General features: G+C 37.1%; 1 protein-coding gene across 3 annotated transcripts; it reads right to left on the bottom strand.

Moving 5' to 3' along the window:
• Nucleotides 1–263: 263 nt before the first annotated feature.
• epha2a (eph receptor A2 a) lies at nucleotides 264–18,335 on the bottom strand. 3 transcript variants are annotated; one of them, XM_051705892.1, is made up of 17 exons: nucleotides 18,203–18,335; nucleotides 17,874–17,941; nucleotides 15,540–16,203; nucleotides 9,185–9,340; nucleotides 8,724–9,056; nucleotides 7,660–7,787; nucleotides 7,356–7,533; nucleotides 7,086–7,188; nucleotides 6,760–6,815; nucleotides 6,238–6,363; nucleotides 5,945–6,130; nucleotides 5,758–5,819; nucleotides 5,437–5,646; nucleotides 5,173–5,322; nucleotides 4,652–4,845; nucleotides 4,385–4,540; nucleotides 264–435 (listed from the first exon to the last, which is right to left on the bottom strand). In XM_051705892.1, exons 1-17 carry the CDS (start codon nucleotides 18,285–18,287, stop codon nucleotides 327–329), a joined length of 2,964 nt encoding a protein of 987 aa, XP_051561852.1. In that variant the 5' UTR covers nucleotides 18,288–18,335; the 3' UTR covers nucleotides 264–326. The 3 variants fall into 3 exon arrangements, with proteins under 3 accessions (XP_051561852.1, XP_051561851.1, XP_051561850.1); XM_051705891.1 differs by lacking the exon at nucleotides 4,385–4,540 and adding an exon at nucleotides 582–737; XM_051705890.1 differs by lacking the exon at nucleotides 264–435 and adding an exon at nucleotides 3,494–4,244.
• Between the last annotated feature and the right edge of the window lie 8,206 nt (nucleotides 18,336–26,541).

Below are 26,541 nucleotides of genomic sequence, written 5' to 3'. Positions count from 1 at the left end.
CAATATTGCTTGAGTTAAAAACAGAACCAAAAAAAACGTCAGGGTACATCTGACATAAAATTGTGTATAACAATATATAAAAAGGAAATATAAAATATCAAAACAGTAAAGTGGTCTTTCTTATTTTTCAAAGGGAGTTCATGTAATTGGAAGACAAAAATCTGGGCTTTTCTCAAGTGCACATGAGTACTGTTTTGATATTTTATATTTCCTCATTAAAGCTTTTTATATATTGTTATACACAATTTTATGTCAGATGTAGTTTAGGCCGGCTCAACCATCCCCAAAGTCAATTCAGAACAGTGCTTCTTCAGTCAATCAGATAGTCACACTGCAAAAATATCCAGGGTCCCTGTTGGGTCTTGCAGGCCCAGAATGCTGTAAGATATTCTTTTCTGATGTCCTGGCAAGCGCACGCCAATGTTCCTAATGTCCCTTTTTGAAGTAAAAAAAAAAAAAAAAAGTGTAAAAGGTTAGACAAGGGTTTATCAGTTATTTTGATCAATATCATAATTATTAGTTTATTTTCGTGATTTCTTTTGTTGTTGTTGTTGACCAAATGTATATATATATATACTTACTCAAATTTCAAGCGCAACACCTGTTCCATAGTTTTAATTCCAGCATGGGCAAAGGTTTCTCTGTACTGGGCCATTTTGATGGATTCCAGCCATTCATCCACTGACCTGAAGGGGGCGCTATCATTACCACTTGTGCTTGGTAGACGAATGGAGACCCTGAGGAGAATAACAGGTTTGGCAATTAAAGGAAATTTCTTGAAATGCTCAATTTAAACAGTGAAGGACCTGAACTGCAATACAAGTCCACATTTGTTAATCATTTCTTACCGGGGGTCGACACTGGCAATGGCCGAGAGAGACTCTGGGTTTTGGAGCAGCTTTTCGAGCTGATTAGACACCATCCTATTCAACATACACATATTTGCAATAGACCCTACAGAAAATATCACAACTTTTTTATTTACCAGAACCTTTTATCATTTGTTGTTCATTCTACACAATATTTAATAATAATAAAAACCTGAATGCATGTAAATGAACTTTTGTTTTCCCTTTAAAAAACAGAAAATGAAGAAATGATCATAAAAACCTTTCTGAAAATTACCTGCAATCAGGGTTGGGAGGGTTACTTTTGAAATGTATTCCACTACAGATTACAGAATACATGCTGTAAAATGTAATTTGTAACGTATTCTGTTAGATTACTCAAGGTCAGTAATGTATTCTAAATACTTTGGATTACTTCTTCAGCACTGGTAGATTTTTTTCACTTGTTTTGACTATAAAAACTCTGCCAGTACAGTAAGACAAAATACACATGTTAAAAATACATTCTCTGAAAAACCTAAATATCTAATGCAGTGTTGTTTCTAAAACAAGATAAATCAAATTGATCTTGTTTTAAGGATTTTTAGATATTTTTACAGGAAAACAATACAACAATTATTATCAAGAATACGATTTTTGCCCTAATATCAAAGGTCTTACTAGAAAAAAAGAAATTATGATCCAACGTGAATTTTCTTGATAAAAAAATATGATCGTGCCTGGTAACACGTGCATGTAAAATGGCTAGAAATTTTAGCTTAGAGCAAAGCTGACAATTTACACAAGGTTTATTTCTATTTCTTCTGCTCCAAAATTACTTCAAATGTACTTTTTTTGTTTTTTGTTTTTAGGCTTCCTTGTTTTTATATTGTGGATGTTAAGCACTTTGTGATGTCTGTTCTAGAAAGGTGCTATAGAAATAAAAATTACTTACTTCTTTGTCTGCTCGTATGAATGTAACACATCATAAGAAAGTGTTTCACCGCTGTTCAAATGCACTTTGGATCGCATCATTTATATGTACAAATGTTTTCCATCTGAAAGGACTAAATATTAAATGAAACAAATGACAATAAAATGCAAAGTAATCTCTTCAGTAATCAAAATACTTTTTGAATGTAACTGTATTCTAAATACCAATTATTTAAATTGTAACTGTAGTGGAATACAGTTACTTATATTTTGTATTTTAAACATGTAATCCCATTACATGTAGTCCATTACTCCCCAACCCTGCCTGCAATTTCATTTATGACATCTTCTTTTCTTTTTTGAAGGTTTTCTCAGACATTCACATACTTGTCACCATTTTATATTTACACTCTTGAGAACAACCTGCATCTAATGTTTTCCTCCCTTACTGGTAAATTATCCCATTCAGTCTCCTCTTTGTCAGATCACTTAAAAACAGTAATTATGTAGGCCGCAGTCAGCAATGGATGAATGAAGCCTAAACTAAACCAGAAGTTCTAACGTCTAACCTTTCACCATGACAATTGTCACACTATACAATTAAGGGCTTTATTTATGTCTTATTTTCTATAAAACACACCCAATTACTCAGTTAACATTCATTCTTCTCAGGCATTTAAATTCTAGCACCAGTTAGGTCTCTTGATAAAAAAACAGGTAGTTAATTTGTGATTATTATGTTTCATGATTCATTTCAGAGCTTTTATATCTCACTAACAGCCCATGTGAGTGTAGTGTCTACTCCAGTCAAATTATTTAGAAAAATATCGAAACTCTATTTGTGTTCTGGTGAATAGCAAATGACTCTTCACCAAGCATTCATCAAGATAAGGCCTACTGCTGTGTGTTTTCTATCTGAAACTAGATCAGATCTTAAAGGAATTTTCCAGGTTTAATACAAGTTAAAATCAATTGACAGCATTTGAGGCATAATATTGTTTACCACAAAAAAACAAAAACAAAAAAACAAAAAACAGTTTCTTTAAGAAAAGCAAACATCTGGGTTCCAGTGAGGCACTTATAATGGAAGTGAATGAGGGCCAATCTGTAAACATTAAAAAGCTCACTGTTTCAGAAGTAAAGGCACAAGACATAAACAATACGTGTGTTAACATGATTTTAGTGTGATAAAATCGCTTACTAACCTTTTCCGCGTAAAGTTATAGCCAAATTTACAACTTCGTCGCCATGATGATATAATGTCAACAAACCATAAAACAACTGTAAAAATGATGATTTAAACAACTTTACAGCTCAAATAATTCATGAGTTTTAACTTTAATGTAAGTGATTTTATACAATTTTAAGCTTAACATTTCTGTCCTAAACCCTCCAACTATTCACCCATTCTCTTCCATTATAAGTGCCTCATTGTAACCTTGGTTTTTGCTTTTTTCTTTTTAAAAGAAATTTATTTTTATGGTAATCAGCATTATGCCACAAATGCTGTCAATTGAGCTTAACTTGTATTGTACCTGGAATATTCCTTTAAGTTATATGTTGAGTAGACAAATATTGTAGGATATTGTCATTAATTTTGTAATTTACTAAAATTTTTTACAGAATACCCAATTCGTCACAATAGTTAATAATAATAATTATTATTATTAAAAAAATAATATTTTCAGTTAAATAATTTTGTGTGAGGTTTCATAATGAACACACGACGCAAATTTAGATGAGACTTACAAAATACTTTAATACTTTCAGTACATTATTCTTTTCATAAACACAGAAATAAATAAAAAAATAAATATTAAATAAAAAGAGCTGAAATATGACGTACACATCCTGTGCTGTTCATTTAAAATAAAACTGGGATGCCTGTCAACGATTTGAACGAAAAAAGACTACATTTACTACATTTTTACATTTGTAATTGTACAAACTTACAATTGTTAGAAGAAGAAAAACTTACAACTTCAACCCCTTAAATCTGCAACTCAGTTGAATATGTGGATTTATGGTAATGTATGAGCACTAAGGCATCAAACAATAACCTGAGCTCCTCTAGGTTACCATCATGTGCACTTGATAGTATCCTTATGTATTTAATCAATATTGCTTGAGTTAAAAACAGAACCAAAAAAAACGTCAGGGTACATCTGACATAAAATTGTGTATAACAATATATAAAAAGGAAATATAAAATATCAAAACAGTAAAGTGGTCTTTCTTATTTCTCAAAGGGAGTTCATGTAATTGGAAGACAAAAATCTGGGCTTTTCTCGGTCAGCTCAGTCCAGTGTAGTTTAGGCCGGCTCAACCATCCCCAAAGTCAATTCAGAACAGTGCTTCTTCAGTCAATCAGATAGTCACACTGCAAAAATATCCAGGGTCCCTGTTGGGTCTTGCAGGCCCAGAATGCTGTAAGATATTCTTTTCTGATGTCCTGGCAAGCGCACGCCAATGTTCCTAATGTCCCTTTTTGAAGTAAAAAAAAAAAAAGTGTAAAAGGTTAGACAAGGGTTTATCAGTTATTTTGATCAATATCATAATTATTAGTTTATTTTCGTGATTTCTTTTGTTGTTGTTGTTGACCAAATGTATATATATATACTTACTCAAATTTCAAGCGCAACACCTGTTCCATAGTTTTAATTCCAGCATGGGCAAAGGTTTCTCTGTACTGGGCCATTTTGATGGATTCCAGCCATTCATCCACTGACCTGAAGGGGGCGCTATCATTACCACTTGTGCTTGGTAGACGAATGGAGACCCTGAGGAGAATAACAGGTTTGGCAATTAAAGGAAATTTCTTGAAATGCTCAATTTAAACAGTGAAGGACCTGAACTGCAATACAAGTCCACATTTGTTAATCATTTCTTACCGGGGGTCGACACTGGCAATGGCCGAGAGAGACTCTGGGTTTTGGAGCAGCTTTTCGAGCAAGTTGACAATGTCAACAAAGCGTGGCCGTTTAGAGCGATCCTGCATCCAGCACTGAAGTATGAGCTGATTAACCGCAGATGGGCAGCCCATCGGTGCCGGCAACCTGAACCCCTCATTTATGGATTTCATCACCTGGGACCAAAAAGAAAACTGTAAACTTAGTACAAATTTTCACACAAACTTTCCACCATGTTGCTAGGGTGTTGGGGGTGGTTGCTAGGGCATTGCTTTGCAGTTGCTAAGGTGCTCCGAGAGGCTTTTAGCACATAGTATCTGGTTCCTATGGTGTTTTGGTGGCTGCTAAGGTGTTTTTAACTACTTGCTTACTGGCCCAAGGCAAAAGAGCCCATCCCCCAAGTATCTTATGATGTGGCTAGGATCCCACTTTCAATGTAATTGTCTATTTTAGACCAAATCCCTAAGTATAAGCAATAATAAATGATAAAACATTTCTCATACCTCATGGTTGCTCATGTCCCAGTAGGGTCTCTCTCCAAATGACATCACCTCCCACATGACAATGCCGAAACTCCACACATCACTGGCTGACGTAAACTTCCTGTATGCTATAGCCTCCGGTGCTGTCCAACGGATAGGAATCTTGCCTCCCTAAAAAAAGGTTAAAGAACTTTTTGCTGTTTTTCGACATTTTTTACTTAAATTATCCAATTTCCTGAATTCATTGTTTATTTTAAATGATTCTATGCATCTTATGTAACTTACCGTGGTTGTGTAAGTTCCTTCAGGAAAGTCTTCCAGGACTCGAGACAGGCCAAAATCTGAGACTTTACACTCCAAGTTGCCATTGACTAGAACGTTGCGAGCTGCAAGGTCTCTATGGACGTAGTTCATATCGGAGAGGTACTTCATCCCTGCTGCGATGCCACTGAGCATGCCCACAAGCTGGTATGAAGAGAAGTCCCCATCATGATCCTACGGAGCACAGAAAATGTTTTCAATAATTCTGCTACATTTGGCAGATACACTAAATACTGACAGAAAAAAAAAAATCGACACTGCCTACATTCATTGTCTTATACATACCCTTAAATATTGGTCCAGAGCTCCATTCTCCATGTACTCTGTAATAATCATGGCGTGTTTGACTGAAATAATAATTAGAAAAGAGTGTCCTGTTAAAATAAGTACAGTGGAATGGTTTTCAAAAGGAGGAAATTAAATGTTGAGAAATTTAACAGACCAAAAGTGTGAAGGGACTTTCCACACTTACACTTGGTGATGACACCCTCCAGGCGGATTATGTTCTTGTGGGAAAACTGTCCCATGATGCTGGCCTCACTAAGGAAGTCCTGCCTCTGCTTTTCCGTGTAGCCAGGTTTCAGTGTCTTTATCGCAACAGCAACCTCACAGCGCCCAGGTACCTTTAGAGAACCACGGTAAACCTCACCAAACTCTCCTATGGAACAAAAGGTAAGCACAATTATTATGTTAGTCCTCTAAACATCAAATTAAAGTGCAATACAGTATGTAACATGAAAGATGTTTAAAGTATTTTCAGCATACCTGCACCAATGACCTTCTGTTTGGTGATATGACTGGGGTGAATCTCGCTAGCAAACTTGAGGATGGCCGCACAGGGGTCCTCGTATGTGTGGGGGTCGATGTAGGTCTTCAGAGGAAGGAGTTTCTCTGTAAAATGAACAGGAGGAGCTAGACTTTGGTTACTTTGGAGTGGTGGTGGTGTAGTGGACTAAAGCACTGAACTGATAAGCAAAAGGTTGTTGGTTCAAATGAGCAAGGCACTTAACTCCAGGTTGCTCCAGGGGGATTGTCCCTGTAATAAGGGCACTGTAAGTCGCTTTGGATAAAAGCGTCTGCCAAATGCATAAATGTAAATGTACTTTTCCCCCATGACGCCCACTATACAGTATGATGGTTGAGAATAAGCATTCAGCTTCGGAAATTAACAAATGCAGATTTTCGTGCAAAAGCACCTCTGATAAGCATCTTGACTTGCATTGATAAAGTTTAACACATGAATGCCTACAAACGCAAAATGATTTCAGTTTAAAAAAGATTTCATACCTGGACATGAAAAGTAATCTCCATCCACTCTATGTCGGACATGGGAATTCAGCCTTCTGATGAAAGAGAACATTTAACATTACATTTGGACACAAATTTAAACCATTATCTTGATGATATCTTAAATGAGAATGATTGCACATCAAAGCTGGAATGTAAACAGTGTGGGCTGTGGTTATGTCAGGTGACTAAGGCAAAGCAGGATGAAAAGTTGGGAAATTCCATTATGATTTTTGGAAAGAGATGTGATAAGGATAAAGAAGTGAATTGGGATGGAAAAAATTAGATATGCAACATGAGAGTGGGAAAGAGAAAAGTTCTCAAACCTTTTGTGCACCAGCAAAATGACCACCACAAGCAGCAACATAACTCCACCCCCAGCGATGGCTCCCATGACGACCATTGAACTGTTTTGGGTCTGAGATTCAGCTGTTGAGGAACAAAAAAAATGTATTGACAAATGTTCACCAAGTTGTTGCTTCATGTGCCACCCACAGCCTATCACAAATGCATCTAAGTTACACACTTTTGCATAGGAAAACAAAAAAATTCAAAGCCAAAATCGGCCACATACACCTTTTCACGTACACACTTACCTAGAGCCAATGTTTCAAATTCCAGCTCTGCACTGTGGCTGCTGGGGTGACCTTCTGCCGTAAGGGTGTGAACACGGAACACATACTTCGTGCCTGGTAAGAGGTCATTGATTTGGACCGAGTTCTTCTCTAGAACCAGAACAGTGTAGGTGGTCACATCTAACTCTCCCGGATCCTCCTATAAAAGAGTGAGAAGGTTTTAGAATTTTTGTTCAAAAGTTTGTTTCTAGAGAAAGTTCAAAAGGTTGTTCAAAAGAAAGTTGCTCGAAAGATGGACAAAAAAAACAGATAAATCTTAAATCACCTTCTTGCGATACATGAGCTCATAACGGGGGGAGAGGACATTTTGCAAATGGTGGTCCACAACCCAGGATAAAGTCAGACTGCTGGTCGTTCGATCTTCCACTCTTAGATACAACACCCTGGGGCCATCTGAAATAAAGAGGGACAAATCATCAGTATTTTAGATTTAAAAAAAAAAAAAAAAAAAAAAAAGAACTTAAAAGGTGCTATAAGCAACTTTAGCCGTTCTGGAACTTCCATGAAACTAAGCTGTTGAATTAGACATGCCCCCTCTTTCCAAAACACTGTCCTCAAAAGATAGCGTTGAGAACCTAAATTAACCTAAATGATCCTTATCAACTACAACAATGACAACGTACAAAATTACTGACAGGCAGAAAGCACATTAAAGTCTTCCGGTTGGCTGATCAAAGAATGTGTTCGCGGCCTGCAATCACATTTTTGTTTGCTGTTTTACACAGTATTTTTGCTGTCACAGAGACCGGTGAGATATCTCAGGATATCTATTTCAGTGATATCTTTCAGGGAGAAAAACAAAATATTTGCTTACAGCATGTTTAATATGTAATCTCAATATACATGTAAATACCCAATTTGTTACACCATGTCTTAAGTAGGTCACGAAAACACGACAAGCGATCTCTTGCATGTTAATCTGTTAATCTTGTTCTGCCACAACATGCAATAAGACATAGACCTTATTCATAGTAGCGCCATCTTGATTTTTGACAGAAATGAAAACAAGGCTGTGAGGTACAGACAAAGTTTTATAAAGCTCCTACATCACATCTAACTTTCCACAACTCATGTTGGCTGGAATTGTTTGTCCACTGGAATTTCTTGGAAAGATATTTCAATGTTTCTTCAGCAGAACGATCCAAAAACAACTTTAAACAACTGTATAACCCTCTGAAAAATCCTACTTCACATAGACTGATTGTGGATAGAAATATTACTTACAAACACTTACACTACAAACCTGTCCTAACACTGTGTGCTAAATGTTCATAATGCGACATTGAGAAAGGAATGTGTTAGTGTAATTAAAACTTTAAAATGTCTTACCTGTAAAGTGATGTACCGTTGTGATGCTAGTCGTGGCTTTCTTCCGACTGAACTGGGACACGCCGCTCTGGGCTTCAACTGTAAATGTGTAGTTAACATGAGGCTCCAGCTCACTAACCACAACCTCAGGGTCTTTTAAGACTGTTTGTGCAGGCTCAAAGAGCACCCTCCCACCACATGGTGAACACAGACCACCCTCACAGCGCTCGCATGCCACATTGTAGGTGATGTCATTTCTGCCGCCAGTGTCTGCTGGGGGGTGCCAGGTCAGTTGCAAACTCCCCGCTCTCAGGAGGGAGGTGTATACTATGTCTCGAGGTGGGCTAGGCAGGGCTAAATAAAAAAAAAAAAAACATTTAAAAGGGACATTTCATTCTATGAACAAGAAATATTAAAACAACTCTGCCATACAACGCAAAGTCTAAGAGACTGGATGGATGGATGGATAGATGGATGCTTACCAGAGCAAGAAGCAGAGCTGGGGTCAGTAGGGGCCCGGAAGAAGCCCTCCAGGCAGGGACACAAGAGTGCTCCACGACCCGAGCGTTGGGTGTTATCTGGGCACACTTCACATGGCTGGCTGAAATCTGTGCTCTTGTAGTAACCCGGTTCACAAGCTTCAGGAGAAACGACAGCAAAACAAACAGGTGTGCAAAGAGACAATCAACAAATAAAAAAGATTCACCATTACCAGATAATACATGCAGTTTCGAGGACCACAACATGATTTCCATTTTTCTGTCATTGTGTCCACACAGTTAGGGTGGAACAGCACCCTCAACAAGACTATGGTAAGAGTTAATCTTTCAGCACCATTGCAAATCCACACAACAAGAGCTGATCAGGCCAGTGCAACAGACAGGAGGCCCATTACAAACAGGCATTTATGCATAAAACAAAGAAATACAACTCCAATTGAGCAATACATTACAATACCAAGCAGAAGACTTTCAGGCCAATATAAATAAGACAAACTAGTCAAACTGGTCAAACCTTTGTACACTCCTTGGTGCAGGTCATCCAGGGTGTGATATTGGGGGGTTTGGGTTGGTTTGGATCCCCCAAAAGATGTTAAAAGTAAAGGTTGGGTTGCAGGGGGAGGGTTGCAGTGCAGAATGAGCCATTAATTTTATTTTTTTTTTGGTCAGTTTTCTCGCAAGCGAAAGCCTGCACATTTTAAAATGTGTATATCTGTAACATTGGACATTTGCCACCTTTTTGGGGTACAGTAGCATAGACATGACCTCAAAGCAAATGCACATGAACTAAAACACACAAACTCTTATTTTGTTTTCATGTGGTCACAAAAGAGATTTTCTTTACCAAAAATTGGGAAAAGCAAGGCAAGTGATCTATGTAGGGCATATGTGGATGTCCGTTGGACAAAACAGGATGTTGGAATTGCTAGCATGTGTTAGCCCTTTGGTCTCCTCCTCACCTCCTTTCCTTCCTCTACTGAAGGATGAGGACATGCCATAACAAACACAAAGGAAAGAAACTCCGGACACAAGGATCAGAGGGGGGAGGGGTGATATAACAATAATTAACAAAGAAGTGCAAGAGTGATTATTTCAAATCACATACAAAGACTAGTTATGAAAAGTGCACTTTTAATGGGCATGAGAAACTCACTGGCTTGCAAAATCAGAGTGAATATAGATTCCACAGAATGGAGGAACTTCCTTTGAAGGGAGTATGTCCCCCCTGGGGCCCTGTCTCTCAGTGCTCACCTCAAACAAAGGGCTGAGTTTCAGATTGACGACCGGTGGGAGGTGGTGCGAGTGTGAGCGTGAATGGGTGCGTAAGGATTGCTGACAGAAGTTATCCCGCTGAGATTTTACATTGGGTTTTGTGTATTTGCTCGGTGTATAAGGCTGGATGTCTATAGGAAGGGGTACGCATAAGTAAAGCAGCCTCTCTTTGTCTGTTTTTTTTTTTAAGCCAGAACAAGAGCGAGAAACTCCCACTCTATTCCTCTAATCTTCTTGTTTGTGACTATTGCGAGTGGCATACATGAAATTAGGGAAATCTGAATGAATCCAAATTTCGCCAAAATGTGTCTGCTTCGAGTGATAAGTCTTATTAAATATGTAAGTGTTGTTTCTTGGGGACTACATACAAGCATGTTAAAGAGATAATTTACTCACCCGGCATTGTTCCAAACCCATGGAAGTTCTTAGAACTGTCATTTTTGGGTGATCTATCCCTTTAGATAAGATACACTGGAGTACAGAAAAGTGTTAAAAAGAGCCTTGTACCACCACTGTAGTGCTATTGACGCATCGGGCTGACTGATTTTACTAGGAACTATTTAGAGCCGAGCTGCGTTGGTGGAAACTGTCATGGTGCCATCTGAGCGTTTGTGAGGGAAGTGTGGACTAAGTGACTAAGGCCAGTTTTAGCATACTGGTACTACGTTTATGTTCCCACAACTGCTGAAATATGCATGACAAGAGTGATTGGCAGGGCAGATAAGACTCCCAATTCTTTGCTGGGTGGACACAATACACAAAGGGAATAGTTAATGCCCTTTGGGTGGAAAGGTCAAGAGTTAGAATAGCAGTTTCGCCGACATAGTACTCTCATACAATGTAAGAGATTAATATGACTGCTTTTTAAGGGAAAAAAGTCTGAATGGTTAAATTTCAAGACATTGTAAGATAAAATTGTTCTAAGAAAAGATTACCATAAATAAATAGGTATAGAATGGTATGTTGACCACACCAAGTAATTGGCCAGTATATGGCTATTTTGAGATTATCGGCATCGACCAATTAACAGAAGTGTGTCAGTTTTAAAAAAAATCTACTAACAGCCTGGTTAATGGAAAATAAAAAAAAAGTTCTGTTTTCAGTTTATTGGAGTTTTGTGTGAATTTTGATTAAATGTTATAAGGAACAAATTATGTTCATTTGCTGTCATTAAATTGTAGAGTATTAGCAGCATTACATTGGCCATTGGCTGCCCTGCTCTCCAGATATCAGTATCTAAATCAGCCATTGCAAAACCCATATTGGTCGACCACTAGAAATAAAACATACTCAATTGCTCATATATATACAGTATATATAGCTTATATAGGATTATGAACCTTAACTGGTGTGTCAATACAATTAACAATATTTATTTGATACGTTACGGTCAACCTATAAGCAGAATCTTTAGTAGCCTAATATATTATAATCAACTTCACAAGCAACAAAAACATGGGAATACTACGGATCTCCCCTGAAACTTCTCAATTCCAAATTTCTCCGGCTACCCATTCAAATGACACCCCTTCCCCCATACCAGCCTGGACAACTAACCACAATTGCTCCCAACAAACATTGGCAGGTGGTGATAAGCTTAAAAGAACAGCAGTCACGTAGAAAGCCACTCATAAAACTCCCATGAAAACAATGACAACAGTAACTTCATTGTTTCAGCAGTTGTTTGGGGTTAAGAACCTTCTTTTACATTGAATGCTGTGAGGCATCTTTTCACTCTATACAGAGAAAGAACCTTTCCAACTTGTTAATTACTACAGGGCAACAGGCTTTCAAAGAGATGAGTGTATGGACAAAATTATACAGTGAAACAATCATTTACAGGAAAGAAAAAATAAATCTCTTTGTCAGAATTAGAAACAGAAAGAACCACAGTTTGGGATGTCTGGACATGTACTCCTCATTCCTGAAACGTGTCATCATTCAAAGACAACAAGATAGCAGTCTCCATTACATCTCACCCACAAGCTATTTCATTAGGTCATCACTCATCACACTTCCTCCGAGGGTGTCAAAATATTTAGCATGTCTCCTGGAAACTACATTATGAAGGAAATGTGTGCCCTTTTCCACCAACCCTAAATGCCTTCAAATATTCAGAACACCCTTGATGTTCCTCAGTGTCCGTTTCAGGTGCAGGTTCCTGTACGACTGCCAGAGGGCAAGGTCTTCAAAACATTCTTTTCTGAAATTGCCCTGACTAATGGATCCTATATATGCTGTTTTAAAAAGGTTTTATAATATCTTTGTCCAATGGAAACACACAGTCAACAACTGGACTGCAGCACATATTCTAAAGGTCCTTAAATATTGGGGACAAAATAAATCTAAAAGAAAAAGTAACATGATGTGGGTAGATATACAGTTTCATAGTTTTTATTTAAAGTGCGCTCAGTATTTTTTTTTTTTTTTTTTTATGTTGTACTGGCCAGCATGGCAGTCCTTTTTTACTTTGAACTTACTGATATTAAATATCCAAAAGTAAGTTTAAAGTCACTGATACAAATATTCAAAAGCATGTTTACAGTTACGGATTATCGTAGCATTACCCTGTTTGCAATCAGCCATGACTGCATTGTGTGTAAAACATTTTTGTAATAGGGGGAAAATTACTGAGTGCACCTTGAAGAAGTTTGTAGAATGTTTGTTGGTTTTACGTTAGCGTTATGTTAGAGTGTCAGTTTTACAGCACATAAAAATCTTACATTTTTGCATGTCTACTTGTAACCACATTTTCCCACAAATACAAAAGGTGTCCAGAGAGCTCCAGCCCAACCTTTAATTACATGATGACTATCTCAGACAGACCTTGGGCATGCCAAACCTTCTCTGTAATCTGCGGTAAGGCATTGTCATGGCAACACACTTACACATATAAAGTAACTCAGGTAATGGTAACCCTTCCCACTGAGTCATATCAGCTGTTGGAAGATGGGAGGATAGGAAATGAGTAATATGGCTTTGGGGAAATCTAAAAAAAAAACCTTGCGGAAAAACCTAAAAAAATAAAATAATAAAAACTATGTATTTTGGGCACTTTCTGGTGGTCAAAATTAGTCGATCATGTCTATAGTTAAACTGATGAACTACACCTGTGGTAACTGATATATCCACAAAAAATAAAAATAAAATAAAAAAAATACTGATTTGGTAAAAAAGTTGGTTAAACATGGCTAAGGATTGATAGTTAGAATAGTTTGAGAAAAGGTCTAGTTTTCATTTGTTATCTAATTAAATTAGATACATTTTAAAAGTGGCTTCGGTGTCCAAATACGGGGCCTTATGAGGCCTTCGTATATTTAAATTCCAGACTGACACATTTGAATAAACAATTTGTCACCCTTTTTCCTCAGTTCAGATTATCTGTCAATTCATTTTTGCAAGATTAACCCTCTCACCCAAGTTTGTAAATTAACAAAGTCCCTTTCAAATTAAATATTTGGAAAATGTCCAAAGGTCATAAACCTATGAATGCAAACCATGTCATGGTTAATAATGTGCAAACACTCGGTTTCAATACTAGCCTGGTATCTTCACACTTCCTTCCTGAATCACTAAACACACATGCTGAAATAATACACCAGCAGGTGAGAGGGTGTGGAGCCGACTGACATTCCACTGGACTGAAGTCATCTTACTGGCTTCTCACAAACTTCTCAGACAGCTCTGCAGCAACCACAAAAAACTCTCAAGCTTCCCAGTACGCACCCTCACCCATAACACACATTTACCATCTGCCTACCCACAAAGACCTGCAGTTGTTCCCAAACTGTTAAAATATTAAGTTCAACAGTGCCTCAAACCATAGTGTATAGAGATAGACCGATATATCGGCCTTTATTTGGTAAATCTTACTTTTGACCAAAATGTTGAACTAACAGGTCAATGTCTCCTGTGTATTTATAGTGCTTTAAATAGCAGAATACATTACAGTCATAGACTGATATATCAACAAAATTTTTGGCCAATTTCAGAATTATCGGCATCAGCCGATAATTATGGCGGCTTGGCCAATTAACATATGTAGTTTTCTCCTTTGCATCAATTACAAAATGTACCTAGTCAACGGATAAGAAACATTTTGTTTAATTCAATTTTCTCAGTGAACTCTGAGCAAATTTGATGGTGAGAGACCGATATTTCGGCCATTTTTGACCAATTTAAGAATTATCTGCATCGGACAAGAATCATGGCAGCTTGATCAGTGGTTTCCTTCCTTGCATCAATTCCAAATTCAGATTCCAAATTTTCTGTTCATTTCAATTCTCTCACTGAATTTTGAGTTAACATGATGTAAAATTTTTGCTTGTTGGATTTCATGTTGTGTACTTCTCATTTGTCAACATTAAGATGAAGTGTGTCATTTCTGCACCACTAGCCTCCCCAAATGGCAAAAAAAAAATAATTAGCTATTGTTTTCAAACATGTTTCCAAAACACTACCCCTATCTGCCAATGGTTGGTCAATCAGATAGTCCCGCCCCAAACTCACACCATAGGTTGAACCAATGTTGCATGGCTGGTTTGGATGCTCAAACAAACAGAGCAATATTTTGAAAGTGCCAAAGAGCCACAGCATTTTTGAATGGATTACATATAGCTGTATCTGCAATATTAGGCTGGGATAGGAGAAATTACTTTAACATAAAAAAATTACACATTTCAGCTTTAAATTGTATTATGCATTGTATACTGACATCAGCCATTAAAAACCCCATGTCAGTCACCCACTAGTACATTAGAAAAGCAATCTTCATACCTTCAGCATGTTAGTTAAGCATTCGATTGCAGAAAACGGTGCTAAATAATAAACACACACACACACACACACACACACTGTAAAAAGTGGTAACCTGCTATTGTTACCTTAAACTATTTCTATCTGATCTAACCCTTACAATTAGTTTTGTTGGTGTAACAATGTATTCAGGTTAATTTAGACATGTTTAATAATATTTTTTATTTGAATCAAACCAGTCAATTTAGAGATTATCACATAAAAGCCATTTTTAGGTTTACATTTTTCCAGTGCAATCAGTATGACTCACCTTTGCAAGTTTCTCCAACAGCCTGGTACCCCGCTCGGCAGAGACATTGGCCCACAGGAACAACCCACTCTCCCTCAGCTGTGCAGTACATTCGCGGAGCAGCTTCTCCAACCACCACCGCGTCCTTCACACAGGTGCCTTCGACCTCCACCAGCGCACCCGATGCCACCTGCTCAGGAAAGGCAGCCAGGCTTCTCATTGTAGCCGGACAGGTGGTGTAAAACACCCTTAACCCCAAGAGAGCAACACAGCCCCCTAAATCTTGGAAAGCCAGGTAGAACCCCCTCCTAGAGAGTGGCCCGATGCTTCGCGTCTCAATGTTCACCCGTAGATCGGCTCGACCCCCTCCATGATCAGCTGTTACTTCGTCAGGCGCTACAGTGGCTACTTTTCGAAACTGGCTCTTGCGAAAATTTGTGCCAACATCTGTGTCGGTTTCAGCAAGATAGAGGCCAAAAGTCTCACGACAGGAAGGCGAATAGCCGCCAAACGTGTTGCAGTCCCGGACAACAAAGCGTAGCTCCACTGATATGCGAGAAACGTCAGGCCTACGCTGTATGAAGGTCGTACGAAGCCAGTTGTCCTGTTCAGTGTCACTTGCGACATTGCACACACTGTAGGTATATAGGAGAGAGCCGTTCACCACTGTCTGGACAATCTCCCACTGAGGAAAAAAAAAAGAACAACAGAGAAAGACAAAACAGGTTTTATTACAATCTCATAATATGTGAGAAGTCAACATGATGACAAAATTCAAAATTAACCCTCTTTCTGCTATTTACTAGATGTTTGTCTTATAAAAACGCGCTCCACCTCTGAAAAATTTTTTTTTTTCAGTTGACGTCACCAAAACCTCTTTTTTTCCTATCTATTCCCTCTAATAACCTTTTCACAATCCAATCAATTCCCAATGGATAAATCAAGTCCCTACCAACATTTTTTGTTTCTCATTTTTGAAGTAAAATGTGTTGTAAATGCCATTTTATGTTGACTTTAGATAAAAATCCACTTCAGATGGGTGTAATGTTTGCAAATTTGTTACTTATTAATTCTTTTCAAATATTAGTCTGTAAAACTGAATGACAGAATCGCACCTTTGTAAAAGTATCTCACTAAAAGGGTGTGGGAGACCAGGTCTCCGTGAAAGAACAGCCCGACTCTTTCCCACCAGCATTCATGCCTTTCTCCCTTGCTAAAACTTCCCTTGACTCAGCTCTTCAAAAAGCCCTGAAATAGCTGGTAGAATAACCATGACCTCAAATAGCTTTTTTTGGACACAGAAGATGAGTAGAACTGATGGAAGACTTCGCAACATCAGGGAATGAAGATGACAGTACTAGCCTCTAAAAGACTAATTAAACACTTTAGTCTGTGAGTATGCATTCTCAGAGGAAGTGGTGGGACCCTCTCTGTACATTACATGAGAGGTCTTATTGTGGCTGAAGAGGAATTAATCAGTGGATTCTTATAAACCAAAGCTTCAAAGAAGAAAAAAGTGGTTTGCTCATTGCACAGCCTCTGACCAAAACCTATTTCTTTTCAAATCATTCAGAAAAGAGATATTTAGACATATAAGAGACCCTTTGATGCAGAACCTATTAGTCTTCCTTTTACATTTCAAAGTGAAATATATCTTAATACAGTGGCCCCCAAAATAATATTTGGAAACTTACCATTTACATTTATACTACTTGAAAATGTATTAATTTCATTGTGCTAGATAATCAACTTTTTCATCTGCAAACAAATAAAGTTCTACAAAGTTTGACAACCAGAAAGTGTCCAAATACTTTTTATCTTAATTTTTTAACAGTATCTATCTATTGTTGTACATTAAAACATACTAAACTCCTTTATGTGTAATGTCTTGCATGAAAAATATGCTTGCACTATCTCTCTTTAAAATGAATGGCAGTATGATATTTTGTTATGTAATGCAATGACATTCATGCATTTTAAAGCATTGTTTAACTGTTCAAATAGCTTTTAGGGGGGCCCGCTGCATACATACTGTAAATGTAACATATTGTAATGTCATTGCAACAATACAAACAAAATGAAAGTCATAACAGCCTTAGAAATAATACACAATAGCCTGCATTCAAGCCTGTTGGGAAAACTGACTTATGTTACTCAGGTATCAACTTTAATAGCAGGAAAAGCTTTTTAATGGATCTGAGGATATGACTCAAAGGAGATGTTGTTTTAGAGCACTGAGTGACATTGACTCATGCAGGGTATCTGTGTAGCCCTTAAATTTATAGCCAACAAAACGGAACCGAATGCAGTCTATTCACTTAATTTTGTAGTCATATAGAACAGAAGTTTACTCACCCCTTCTTCATTCGGCCAGGTCAACCATCCTAACTCACTTCCGGCAGCCTTCATATCAAGCAGCACATCTATAGGGCATATTTAAAGTGTTAAGGTAGATTAAAACACCTTAATTGCGTAAATAATTTTGTTGAAGAAAAGGCTACTAAAAATATGAGTACATTTTACAAAATATCAACCAAAAATGAACCTACATTAAGTCTTATATTTTAAGTCATAACAGATATAATTGTGTTCATCTCATTTAACCTAACATAATAGGAAAGAAAATATTAAACAGGTTTAAAAGCAATAAAAAAAAAAAAAAAGGAAAGTCACATTTTACTTACGTTCTTTACACTGGATCACAATAAATACGCTGTTAACAAATAAATACAAATATAAGAAACGAAGCGATGTGCGGTGGTACTCCATTATGGTTCTGAGTCTAAACTCGTTTGGTTCACACGAAACTCCTCGGACTGCGGCACACGCGAAACTGGTAGTCTCATTCATGGATCTGAGAAGCCCACTGACTCCGCCCCCTGGAATGCGCTCCATGTTTGGAACCTGTGGGCGTGGCCTAGGACGCGTGGGCGCTTTGAGTAACAGCCCGTACACCTGTTCAATGAGTTTCGGATGTTTGCCCACGTTCATTTGCATAAAATTCATTTTAGCCAATTGGGCACGGGATCAGTTCAAAGAGAGGGCTTTTAAAATGCTTACTCTTTGAAGCTAATATCCAGGTGATTTCAGACTGCAACCAGTTTCATGTTTCAGAAGACAGCCAGTTCATGAACTTAATTAGCTAAACTATTCTTAAGGTCACAAAGGATGCTTACTAGTACATTTACATTTGTAGCCTACATTTAGCAGATGGTTTTGGGTGAAACTTGAGAAAACATGTCCAGGTCAGAATTCACCACAAATTCAAAAGACAAAAAAAAAAAAAAAGAAATAATTTGCAATTTTGCATAAAGAAAATAAAGTCTAGTTTTAGGATGATTAAGATTGTTTGCATTCTTACCATATTTTCATGAAAATTAAGCACATTATTTCCACCAAAATACTAATTGACATAAAGTGTAGTCTACAGATGTTCTAATTTTACTTTTGATTATTTTCAATAATAATTCTCATTAGACTGTCATTAATGTAATACAGTATGTTTTGCTCTTAATTTATTGTTTTAAATGTAATGATCCTTAAAATATGCTTGACTTTCTTTAAGCAATATATTTGAAAGGATCCAACAATATTAATACAGAATTTCAAGAGCAATCCAGTACAAAGCTGATACTTCAGCACAGGCTGGAAAATGTCCTAAAATTAGGTGAATGTGGTATGAGGTATAGATGACAGGGTTATTTATTGAAATACAAGTAAAACATGCTGAAAATATTTTGCATATCGCACCATCACTTTTTTTTTCCCATGACAAGTGAGAGAAGGGGTTAAGTAGACTTGCCTCAATGAATGAATATTTACTAATGACTTGAAGAAGTATGAATATTTAGACAGCAGAATACAACAAACAAAAGCATCGCCAGGCAACAGGGAAGAACGCTTGAGTCAAGACTCCTTTGTGCGACAGTCTGTCAGAGTTCCTTGACCTGTGAGACAAACACAAGCTGACTTCTTCTCAAGAGCTTTACAGGCTCCCTGCATTGTGAGAGCTGCAATGAATATTCATGAGATAGACATGAATAAAAGACCTCAGCTTTAATTTTGGACTAAGGATTTATGTGACAGCGCTCTAGACAAAATCAAAACTCAGAAAGCACATTTTTCCTGATATATCAAGACAAGAATAAACCCCCTGAAATATGGGTTGAAGCTCTCAAAAGGATTAGCATATGTCTCAAACTTACATTTCCAACTTTAATGTGAGAAAATATTTTCTATTTTTTATAATTATTATACAGCATGAATGCAATAGAAGGACTCAAAATAGTGCATTTATGGAGCATAATTAAAAACAAATACCCACATTCAAAATCTATAACGGACTAAACACTTCCATAACAGACAAAATCCATAACCACTTAAGTGACTACAAGACCCTCCATTCCAAAGCCCTTCCCAAGAGATGACATCAGAAAGGAATGTCCTCAGTCAGTTGGGCTTAGGGTTGTGATCACAAATGACTTGTATGCCAAACATGTCTGGCAGAACCCAAGGATTAAAAAAAAATACAATAAAAAATACAACCAACCAAAATAAAATTATTAAAACACAGAAAGAAAACAAATGTACGACATTGGAGAGAACATACAACTAAACAGCAAAGTAGAACGCTATCTGTGATAATAAGTTGTTAATAAGTCATAATAAGCAATTAAATTTTTTCTCCCCCATGTGGAGGAATTATCAGCATAGAAATCGAAACAAGCAAAGTATACAGTAGCCTATATAAAATAACGTCTTTTTAATAAATTAATTTAATATTAAATATATTCCCCAAAATATTTAAAATATTTCAATATACATCTGGCCATCTAAAAACAATTAACAGTCAAAATCTCTCTCTCTCACTCCTGCATGCATGCACACAATTTGGATTAAACATCATTTTATGCAGGATTTGTTCGGATTAAACGTCATTTTATGCGAATTAAACATCATTTTATGCGGGCTGAATTATGTAATATTTATGTAATAATTATTGTATTTTTTTATTTTACTTATATGTTTTAATTACAGATCTACTTCTCGGTCAGAACCCGGCAGCATCAAATCTGTATCAATGCATCATCTAACAATAATTCGCTGAAGACTTGGAAACAACTGAGAAATGTACTTTCAATATTTTTCCTTGCAGGGTTGGGAGGTTTACTTTTGAAATGTATTCCACTACAGATTACAGAATACATGCTGTAAAATGTAATTTGTAACGTATTCTGTTAGATTACTCAAGGTCAGCAACGTATTCTAAATACTTTGGATTACTTCTTCAGCACTGGTAGATTTTTTCACTTGTTTTGACTATAAAAACTCTGCCAGTACAGTAAGACAAAATACACATGTTAAAAATACATTCTCTGAAAAACCTAAATATCGTATGCAGTGTTGTTTCTAAAACAAGATAAATCAAATTGATCTTGTTTTAAAGATTTTTACAGGAAAACAATACAAAAAATATTATCAAGAATATGATTTTTGCCCTAATATCAAAGGCCTTACTAGAAAAAAAGAAATTATGACCCAACATGAATTTTCTTGATAAAAAAGTATGATTGTGCCTGGTAATGTGCATGTAAAATGGCTAGAAATAGCATTTTAGCTTAGCGTAAAGCTGACAATTTACACAAGGTTTATTTCTATTTCTTCTGCTCCAAACTTACTTCAAACTTACTTCTCTGTCTGTTCTTATGAATGTAACACATCATAAGAAAGTGTTTCACCGCTGTTCAAATGCACTTTGGATCACATCATTTATATGTATACATTTTTCCATCTGAAAGGACTAAATATTAAATGAAACAAATGACAATAAAATGCAAAGTAATCTCTTCAGTTATCAACATACTTTTTGAATATAACTGTATTCTAATTACCAATGATTTAAATTGTAACTGTAGTGGAATACAGTTACTTATATTTTGTATTTTAAATACGTATTCCCGTTACATGTATTTCTGTTACTCCTCAACCCTGTTTACTTATATCTAGATTTACCGTGCATGCATACATAGCAATTACGTAGATATACTGTAGTTGTCTAAAAGGTCTTCAGCATATCACAGAAGGCTACATCCACAACGGCAAAGAAATGTGTGATGCAGCAGTTTCCTTTAGAATCAAAACACATGCGAAAAGAAAAGAAGCCTAATTTTTTGGGTAACAGGAAGTGGTGTTATTTCAAAAATTTACTGTGATAAACCATTTAGACTTTAGAACAAAATTAACTGGTTACCAACATTTAAAAATAACATTTTCACTATGGAACAATTCAAAGGGGCTTAAAAATGTGTTCGTTTTCAGTTTTCATTCCTTAAAAATGTTTCAGTCCCTGTAGGTTACATCATCCGTTGGTTCATTTTTTATTTTCCTCTGTGGGAGTAAATTTGTTTTTATAAGAGCTAACTTGTATGATTTCTAACTACAGTATTTTGCCATCTCATATTATTGTTACGACTTTTCTTGAGACTGGGTTGAGTCTTGCATATACAAACTCCCTATACATATACATAGATGAAACTCAATTGTATGGATTGAATTGAGATACGTAATTGTATTATCAGCCACAGTGTTTAACATCTCTTTCTTGACTCATTATTTGATCAGACTGCCAAGAGTTATAACTTTTTAACACAAAATTGGATTAAAATTTAAATGTAACATTTCTAATTTCCATTATTTCACTCCATGACTGAATGCACTTGCTAAATAAAACATAAAATGTGATGATGAGGTCATGTGACAACAATTTAGCATCGCTTAATAATGCACACATTATGTATTCTGTATCACAAACTAATGTTAAACAATAGTAAGCAGTAAATAGTGTATACTGCACAGTATTCAGGAAGTAGTAAGATAGCATTTGATTTTGAATATCCAGTATTTATTTTAATGGCAACCAGTTGGACACAAAAATGAAACTGAAAGTGACCAGATTGTAAATAATATACTATTTTGTGTTTATGTATAAGTATGAGAGAGAGCCTACTGAGTATAGGCATGTGATGGTTTTTAGTAATACGGTATATCACAGTAATTAACATGCACAATATTGCTATCGTGGGCACTTTAAACTTCTGTAAATAAGGCAAGATAACATCTTAGCCAATTTGTTCAGATTTTTCTGATCGCACAGTAGTTTTATTTCCACAACAAATCAAGATCCACAATACTGCGTTTATGTGGCATAAGTGACACATGCGCACTCTAATGTTAACAAAACAACCCTTACAAAAAAATCTAGAGTTCTGGCAATCTAGCCACAAACTTGCCACAAATTTGCACTCATTATTTTTATATGCAAATGAGCTTGTGATTCACCACAAATGTTTTCCGGAAGTTTGCAGCTCTTCACCGGTAGTGGTGAACCTGCAGCAAACCTTTGGCAACAATGGATAATTTGCCGCAAGTTTGCCGCAAAGTTCATTTGCCTGTGAAAATAATCAGTGTCGAATTTGTTTGAGATTTGTTATTTGTTATGAACTCTCGATTTTTGTTAGGGAACATGGATGAGAAGCATGGCTGAAGGAGGAACGCAGTCCTTTATCCACAGTCTAAATGGTTTAGTCAGAAGTTTGGAAGTATTTTGGGTTCTATAAAAATGCAGAGGGATTGTTGGTCAAAGATGGTTTCCCTTTGTGTAAAACTTGTTGCAGAAAAGTACCAGCAAAAAACAGGAACACCTCCAACATGTTCACTCATGGGACAATTATCCCGTGCAATTCAGCAAGATAAAAGTGTGAAAGTTCTGCTCGTTTTTCCAAACTGTTTTTGGAAATAGAGAGACAACACACTAATTGACAACTAGGACAAAAATAAATTGAACTGTTTTTGCCATTTGCAAGATAATGTGTAGCTTGCTTTCAAGTGGCCGAAGATGAGTTAGCTAAAACTCTGCTAGCTACCAGTAGCGAGTCCTGGCATAGGCGATATAGGCAGGCGCCTAGGGTGGCAACGCTCTCTGGGGGGCACGACAGGGTATCTGCCAGGCCGCCCCTGCACAGAGCTCGCAAAATCGCGATGGGAGAAAGGTGCCCCAAATTATGCCGCCCCGCCCCTGGCTCACAAGATCGCAATGGGAGAAAGGTGACCCAAATTGTGCCACCCTGCCCCCGCACGGTGCTCGCAAGATCGCGACAGGAGATAGGTGCCCCAAATCGTGCCACCCTGCCCCCGCACAGCTTGCAAGATCACGATGGGAGAAAGGTGCCCCGACAGGCTACTCAGCTTTAAAGGTTCTATATGGTTAGGATTATGGATGTTCATAATGTATTTTTACATTATGAACAAACATAAGATAACCATGATAAACAGTAGGCCTATAGGTAGGCTACACCATGACACAGGATCTTCTTAGTGGTTTTGCAATAATTAGTATCAACCATGTGATTGCTGGGCAGATATGACAAAGTCACTGATGATTTTGCATCAATGAAAACTAGGAGGGGAGGGTTAAATTTTAAATTAGGGATTAGGTGTAATAGCACAGAGTAGCAGCAATTTGTAATAATTCTGCCATTTACTTTATTTATTGACTCTATGATTTAATTGTGCAATTTAAGTTATGTACTGTATATACTGTATAATGTCAATGTTTTTTCCTCCCGTTTTCTCCTCAATTTGGAATGCCCAATTCCTAATGTGCTCTAAGTCTTCATGGTGGCGTAGTGGCTCGCCTCAATCCGGGTGGTGGAGAAGGAATCTCAGTTGCCTCCACGTCTGAGACCATCAGTCCACGCATCTTATCACGTGGCTTGTTGAGCACGTTACCGCGGAGACCTAGTGCGCATGGAGGCTTCACGCTATTCTCTGCGGCATCCACGCACAACTCACCATGCGCCCCACCGTGAGCAAGAACAACATTATAGCAACCACAAGGAGGTTAACCCAACATGACCCTACCCACCCTAGCAACCGGGCCAATTGGTTGCTTAGGAAGCCTGACTGGGGTCACTCAGCACGCCCTGGATTCGAACTTGTGACTCCATCAGCGTCTGTACTTGCTGAGCTACCCAGGCCCCATATAATGTCAATGTTAATAGAATGTGCCATTTATTTATATATATAAGGGGCGTTAAGGGGGGTGTCACATCCGATCTCGCCTAAGGCACCAAGTAAGCCAGAACCGCCACTGCTAGCTACACAGTAATGTTTGTGTCTTGTAGTAACAACTACATTTGTTAGTCCTGTAATTAATAATGGCAATGTGGCACATTGATGATATCAATATCAAGTTCAAGGTGGAATGCAACGCAATCGTACATTGCCATACAGTGTGAGTGAACTTGAGGTTATTACATTTGTAGCTAGCACCTAGCTATATATTAGCAACTGGCTTGCTATCCAGAAAAAAACATGCATAATTTTTTTAGGGCTGTCGATTTAATGCGTTAATTCGGTGCGATTAATTATACAAAAAATAACGCAACACAATTATTCATGTCCCCGGACTGTAATAAGGAACATTCCTTATAGATGAACAATTCAAGCTTGGAGTACCAAAAGCATCCGGCTGATGCAGGTGCCCTTAAACAAGCCCTTATAATAAATCTAGGACTGATTGACGAATTCAGTACAAAATGGATTGCTATGGACTGCAGACCAATGATATACTTATCTTCAGTAATATGGAAAGAAACAATATATTGCATTCTAAAGCCACTTTTTGTATTGTCTTTTTTAATGCTTTACTTGTGTGCCAAAATAATGCATTTTAATTATCTGTATTATTATTATTATTTTTTATAATATATATAGTGTATAAAGTGTATATGTTTTATTTATAATTTAAATATAACTATTTATAATTATTTAATCATTATATATTGAATTATTGTTATTTGAGGGGCTTTCTAAGCAAAAATGTATGTATGCAATTAATTGCAATTAATTTGATTAATTAATCAGCATACCATGTAATTAATTTGATTAACATTTTTTAATAGATTTACAGCCCTTGTTTTTTTAAATACTCAAAGTTCCTTGCTATTTGTTCATTTAAAAGGCCAGTGTAGTACTGAAAAAAGTCATTAAACTTGTTATTAAGAGAACAACAATAAAGTTTGTCTTTCAACCCGTTTTTGTAATGTAATTCAATACTGTGATAATACCGTATACCGTATAAAAGCTACAGCATTTATCGTGATGTGAAAATGTTATACCGTCACATGCCTACTGTGTATTAATGCTTAAACAAAGTAAGCCCTTGTTTATCATGCTAGAGAGCTTCTTTTGAATATCGAGTATACTTCTTAATTTTTGAAGCAAGTGCCCGGCTACACAAATTGGATGATTAATGACTTTGCTCTGTGTGGTGTGTAAGCACAAGACACTTATGTTCAGAGAAACATTTGTCTTCAACAAATGAGGGGATTGAGCCATTGAGATGCCCTCACAATGCAGAGGTCCCTTTTCATTCAAGGGCTGTGTGCGGTGCAGGAGGCCTGAATTATCTGCTGCAATCCCATCATCCCCCCAGCAGCCCTCCACCCTGTTCCACACAACCACCATTACAAGGCACTTCAGGCCAGGAGGATGGCCCGTTACTCTGGGGGTCAGGGTCTGCAGTAGGACCACGGCTGCAGGTTCATTCAACTCTTCCACCCCTCGACACCCTCTTGTCAACCTTGTCACCAGCTCTCGCCAAAAACGCAATACAGGGGCGGCACTCCATTGTGGGTTCCGCTAAATCTGTCTGCCCCTCAAAAGCTTTGTTAACAGTCCAGACTGATCCCTTAACTGGGGGTGAAGGGATGCTGTCGTGGGATATGTGCCAGTGACATGGCGAGATGTTAACACATTATTAATGCAAAGTTAATAAAATTATTCATGGACATAAATGGATTTAATATGTATAGGCACACAATTAAATAAATATAAATTGTTTGTACACACACACACACACACACACACACACACACACAAAGACAATAGAAAAGGGACTATTAGATCAGGTAGCCAAGCTGAGAAACAATTTGGTGTGTATTAATGTTTTAACTTTAACTTA

This window comes from Myxocyprinus asiaticus, chromosome 9 (assembly GCF_019703515.2).
Source record: "Myxocyprinus asiaticus isolate MX2 ecotype Aquarium Trade chromosome 9, UBuf_Myxa_2, whole genome shotgun sequence".
In the NCBI taxonomy this organism is placed as follows: Eukaryota; Metazoa; Chordata; class Actinopteri; order Cypriniformes; family Catostomidae; genus Myxocyprinus; species Myxocyprinus asiaticus.
The sequence above is the reverse complement of the archived record's forward strand: the minus strand, read 5'-3'. Positions and strand labels throughout refer to the sequence as shown.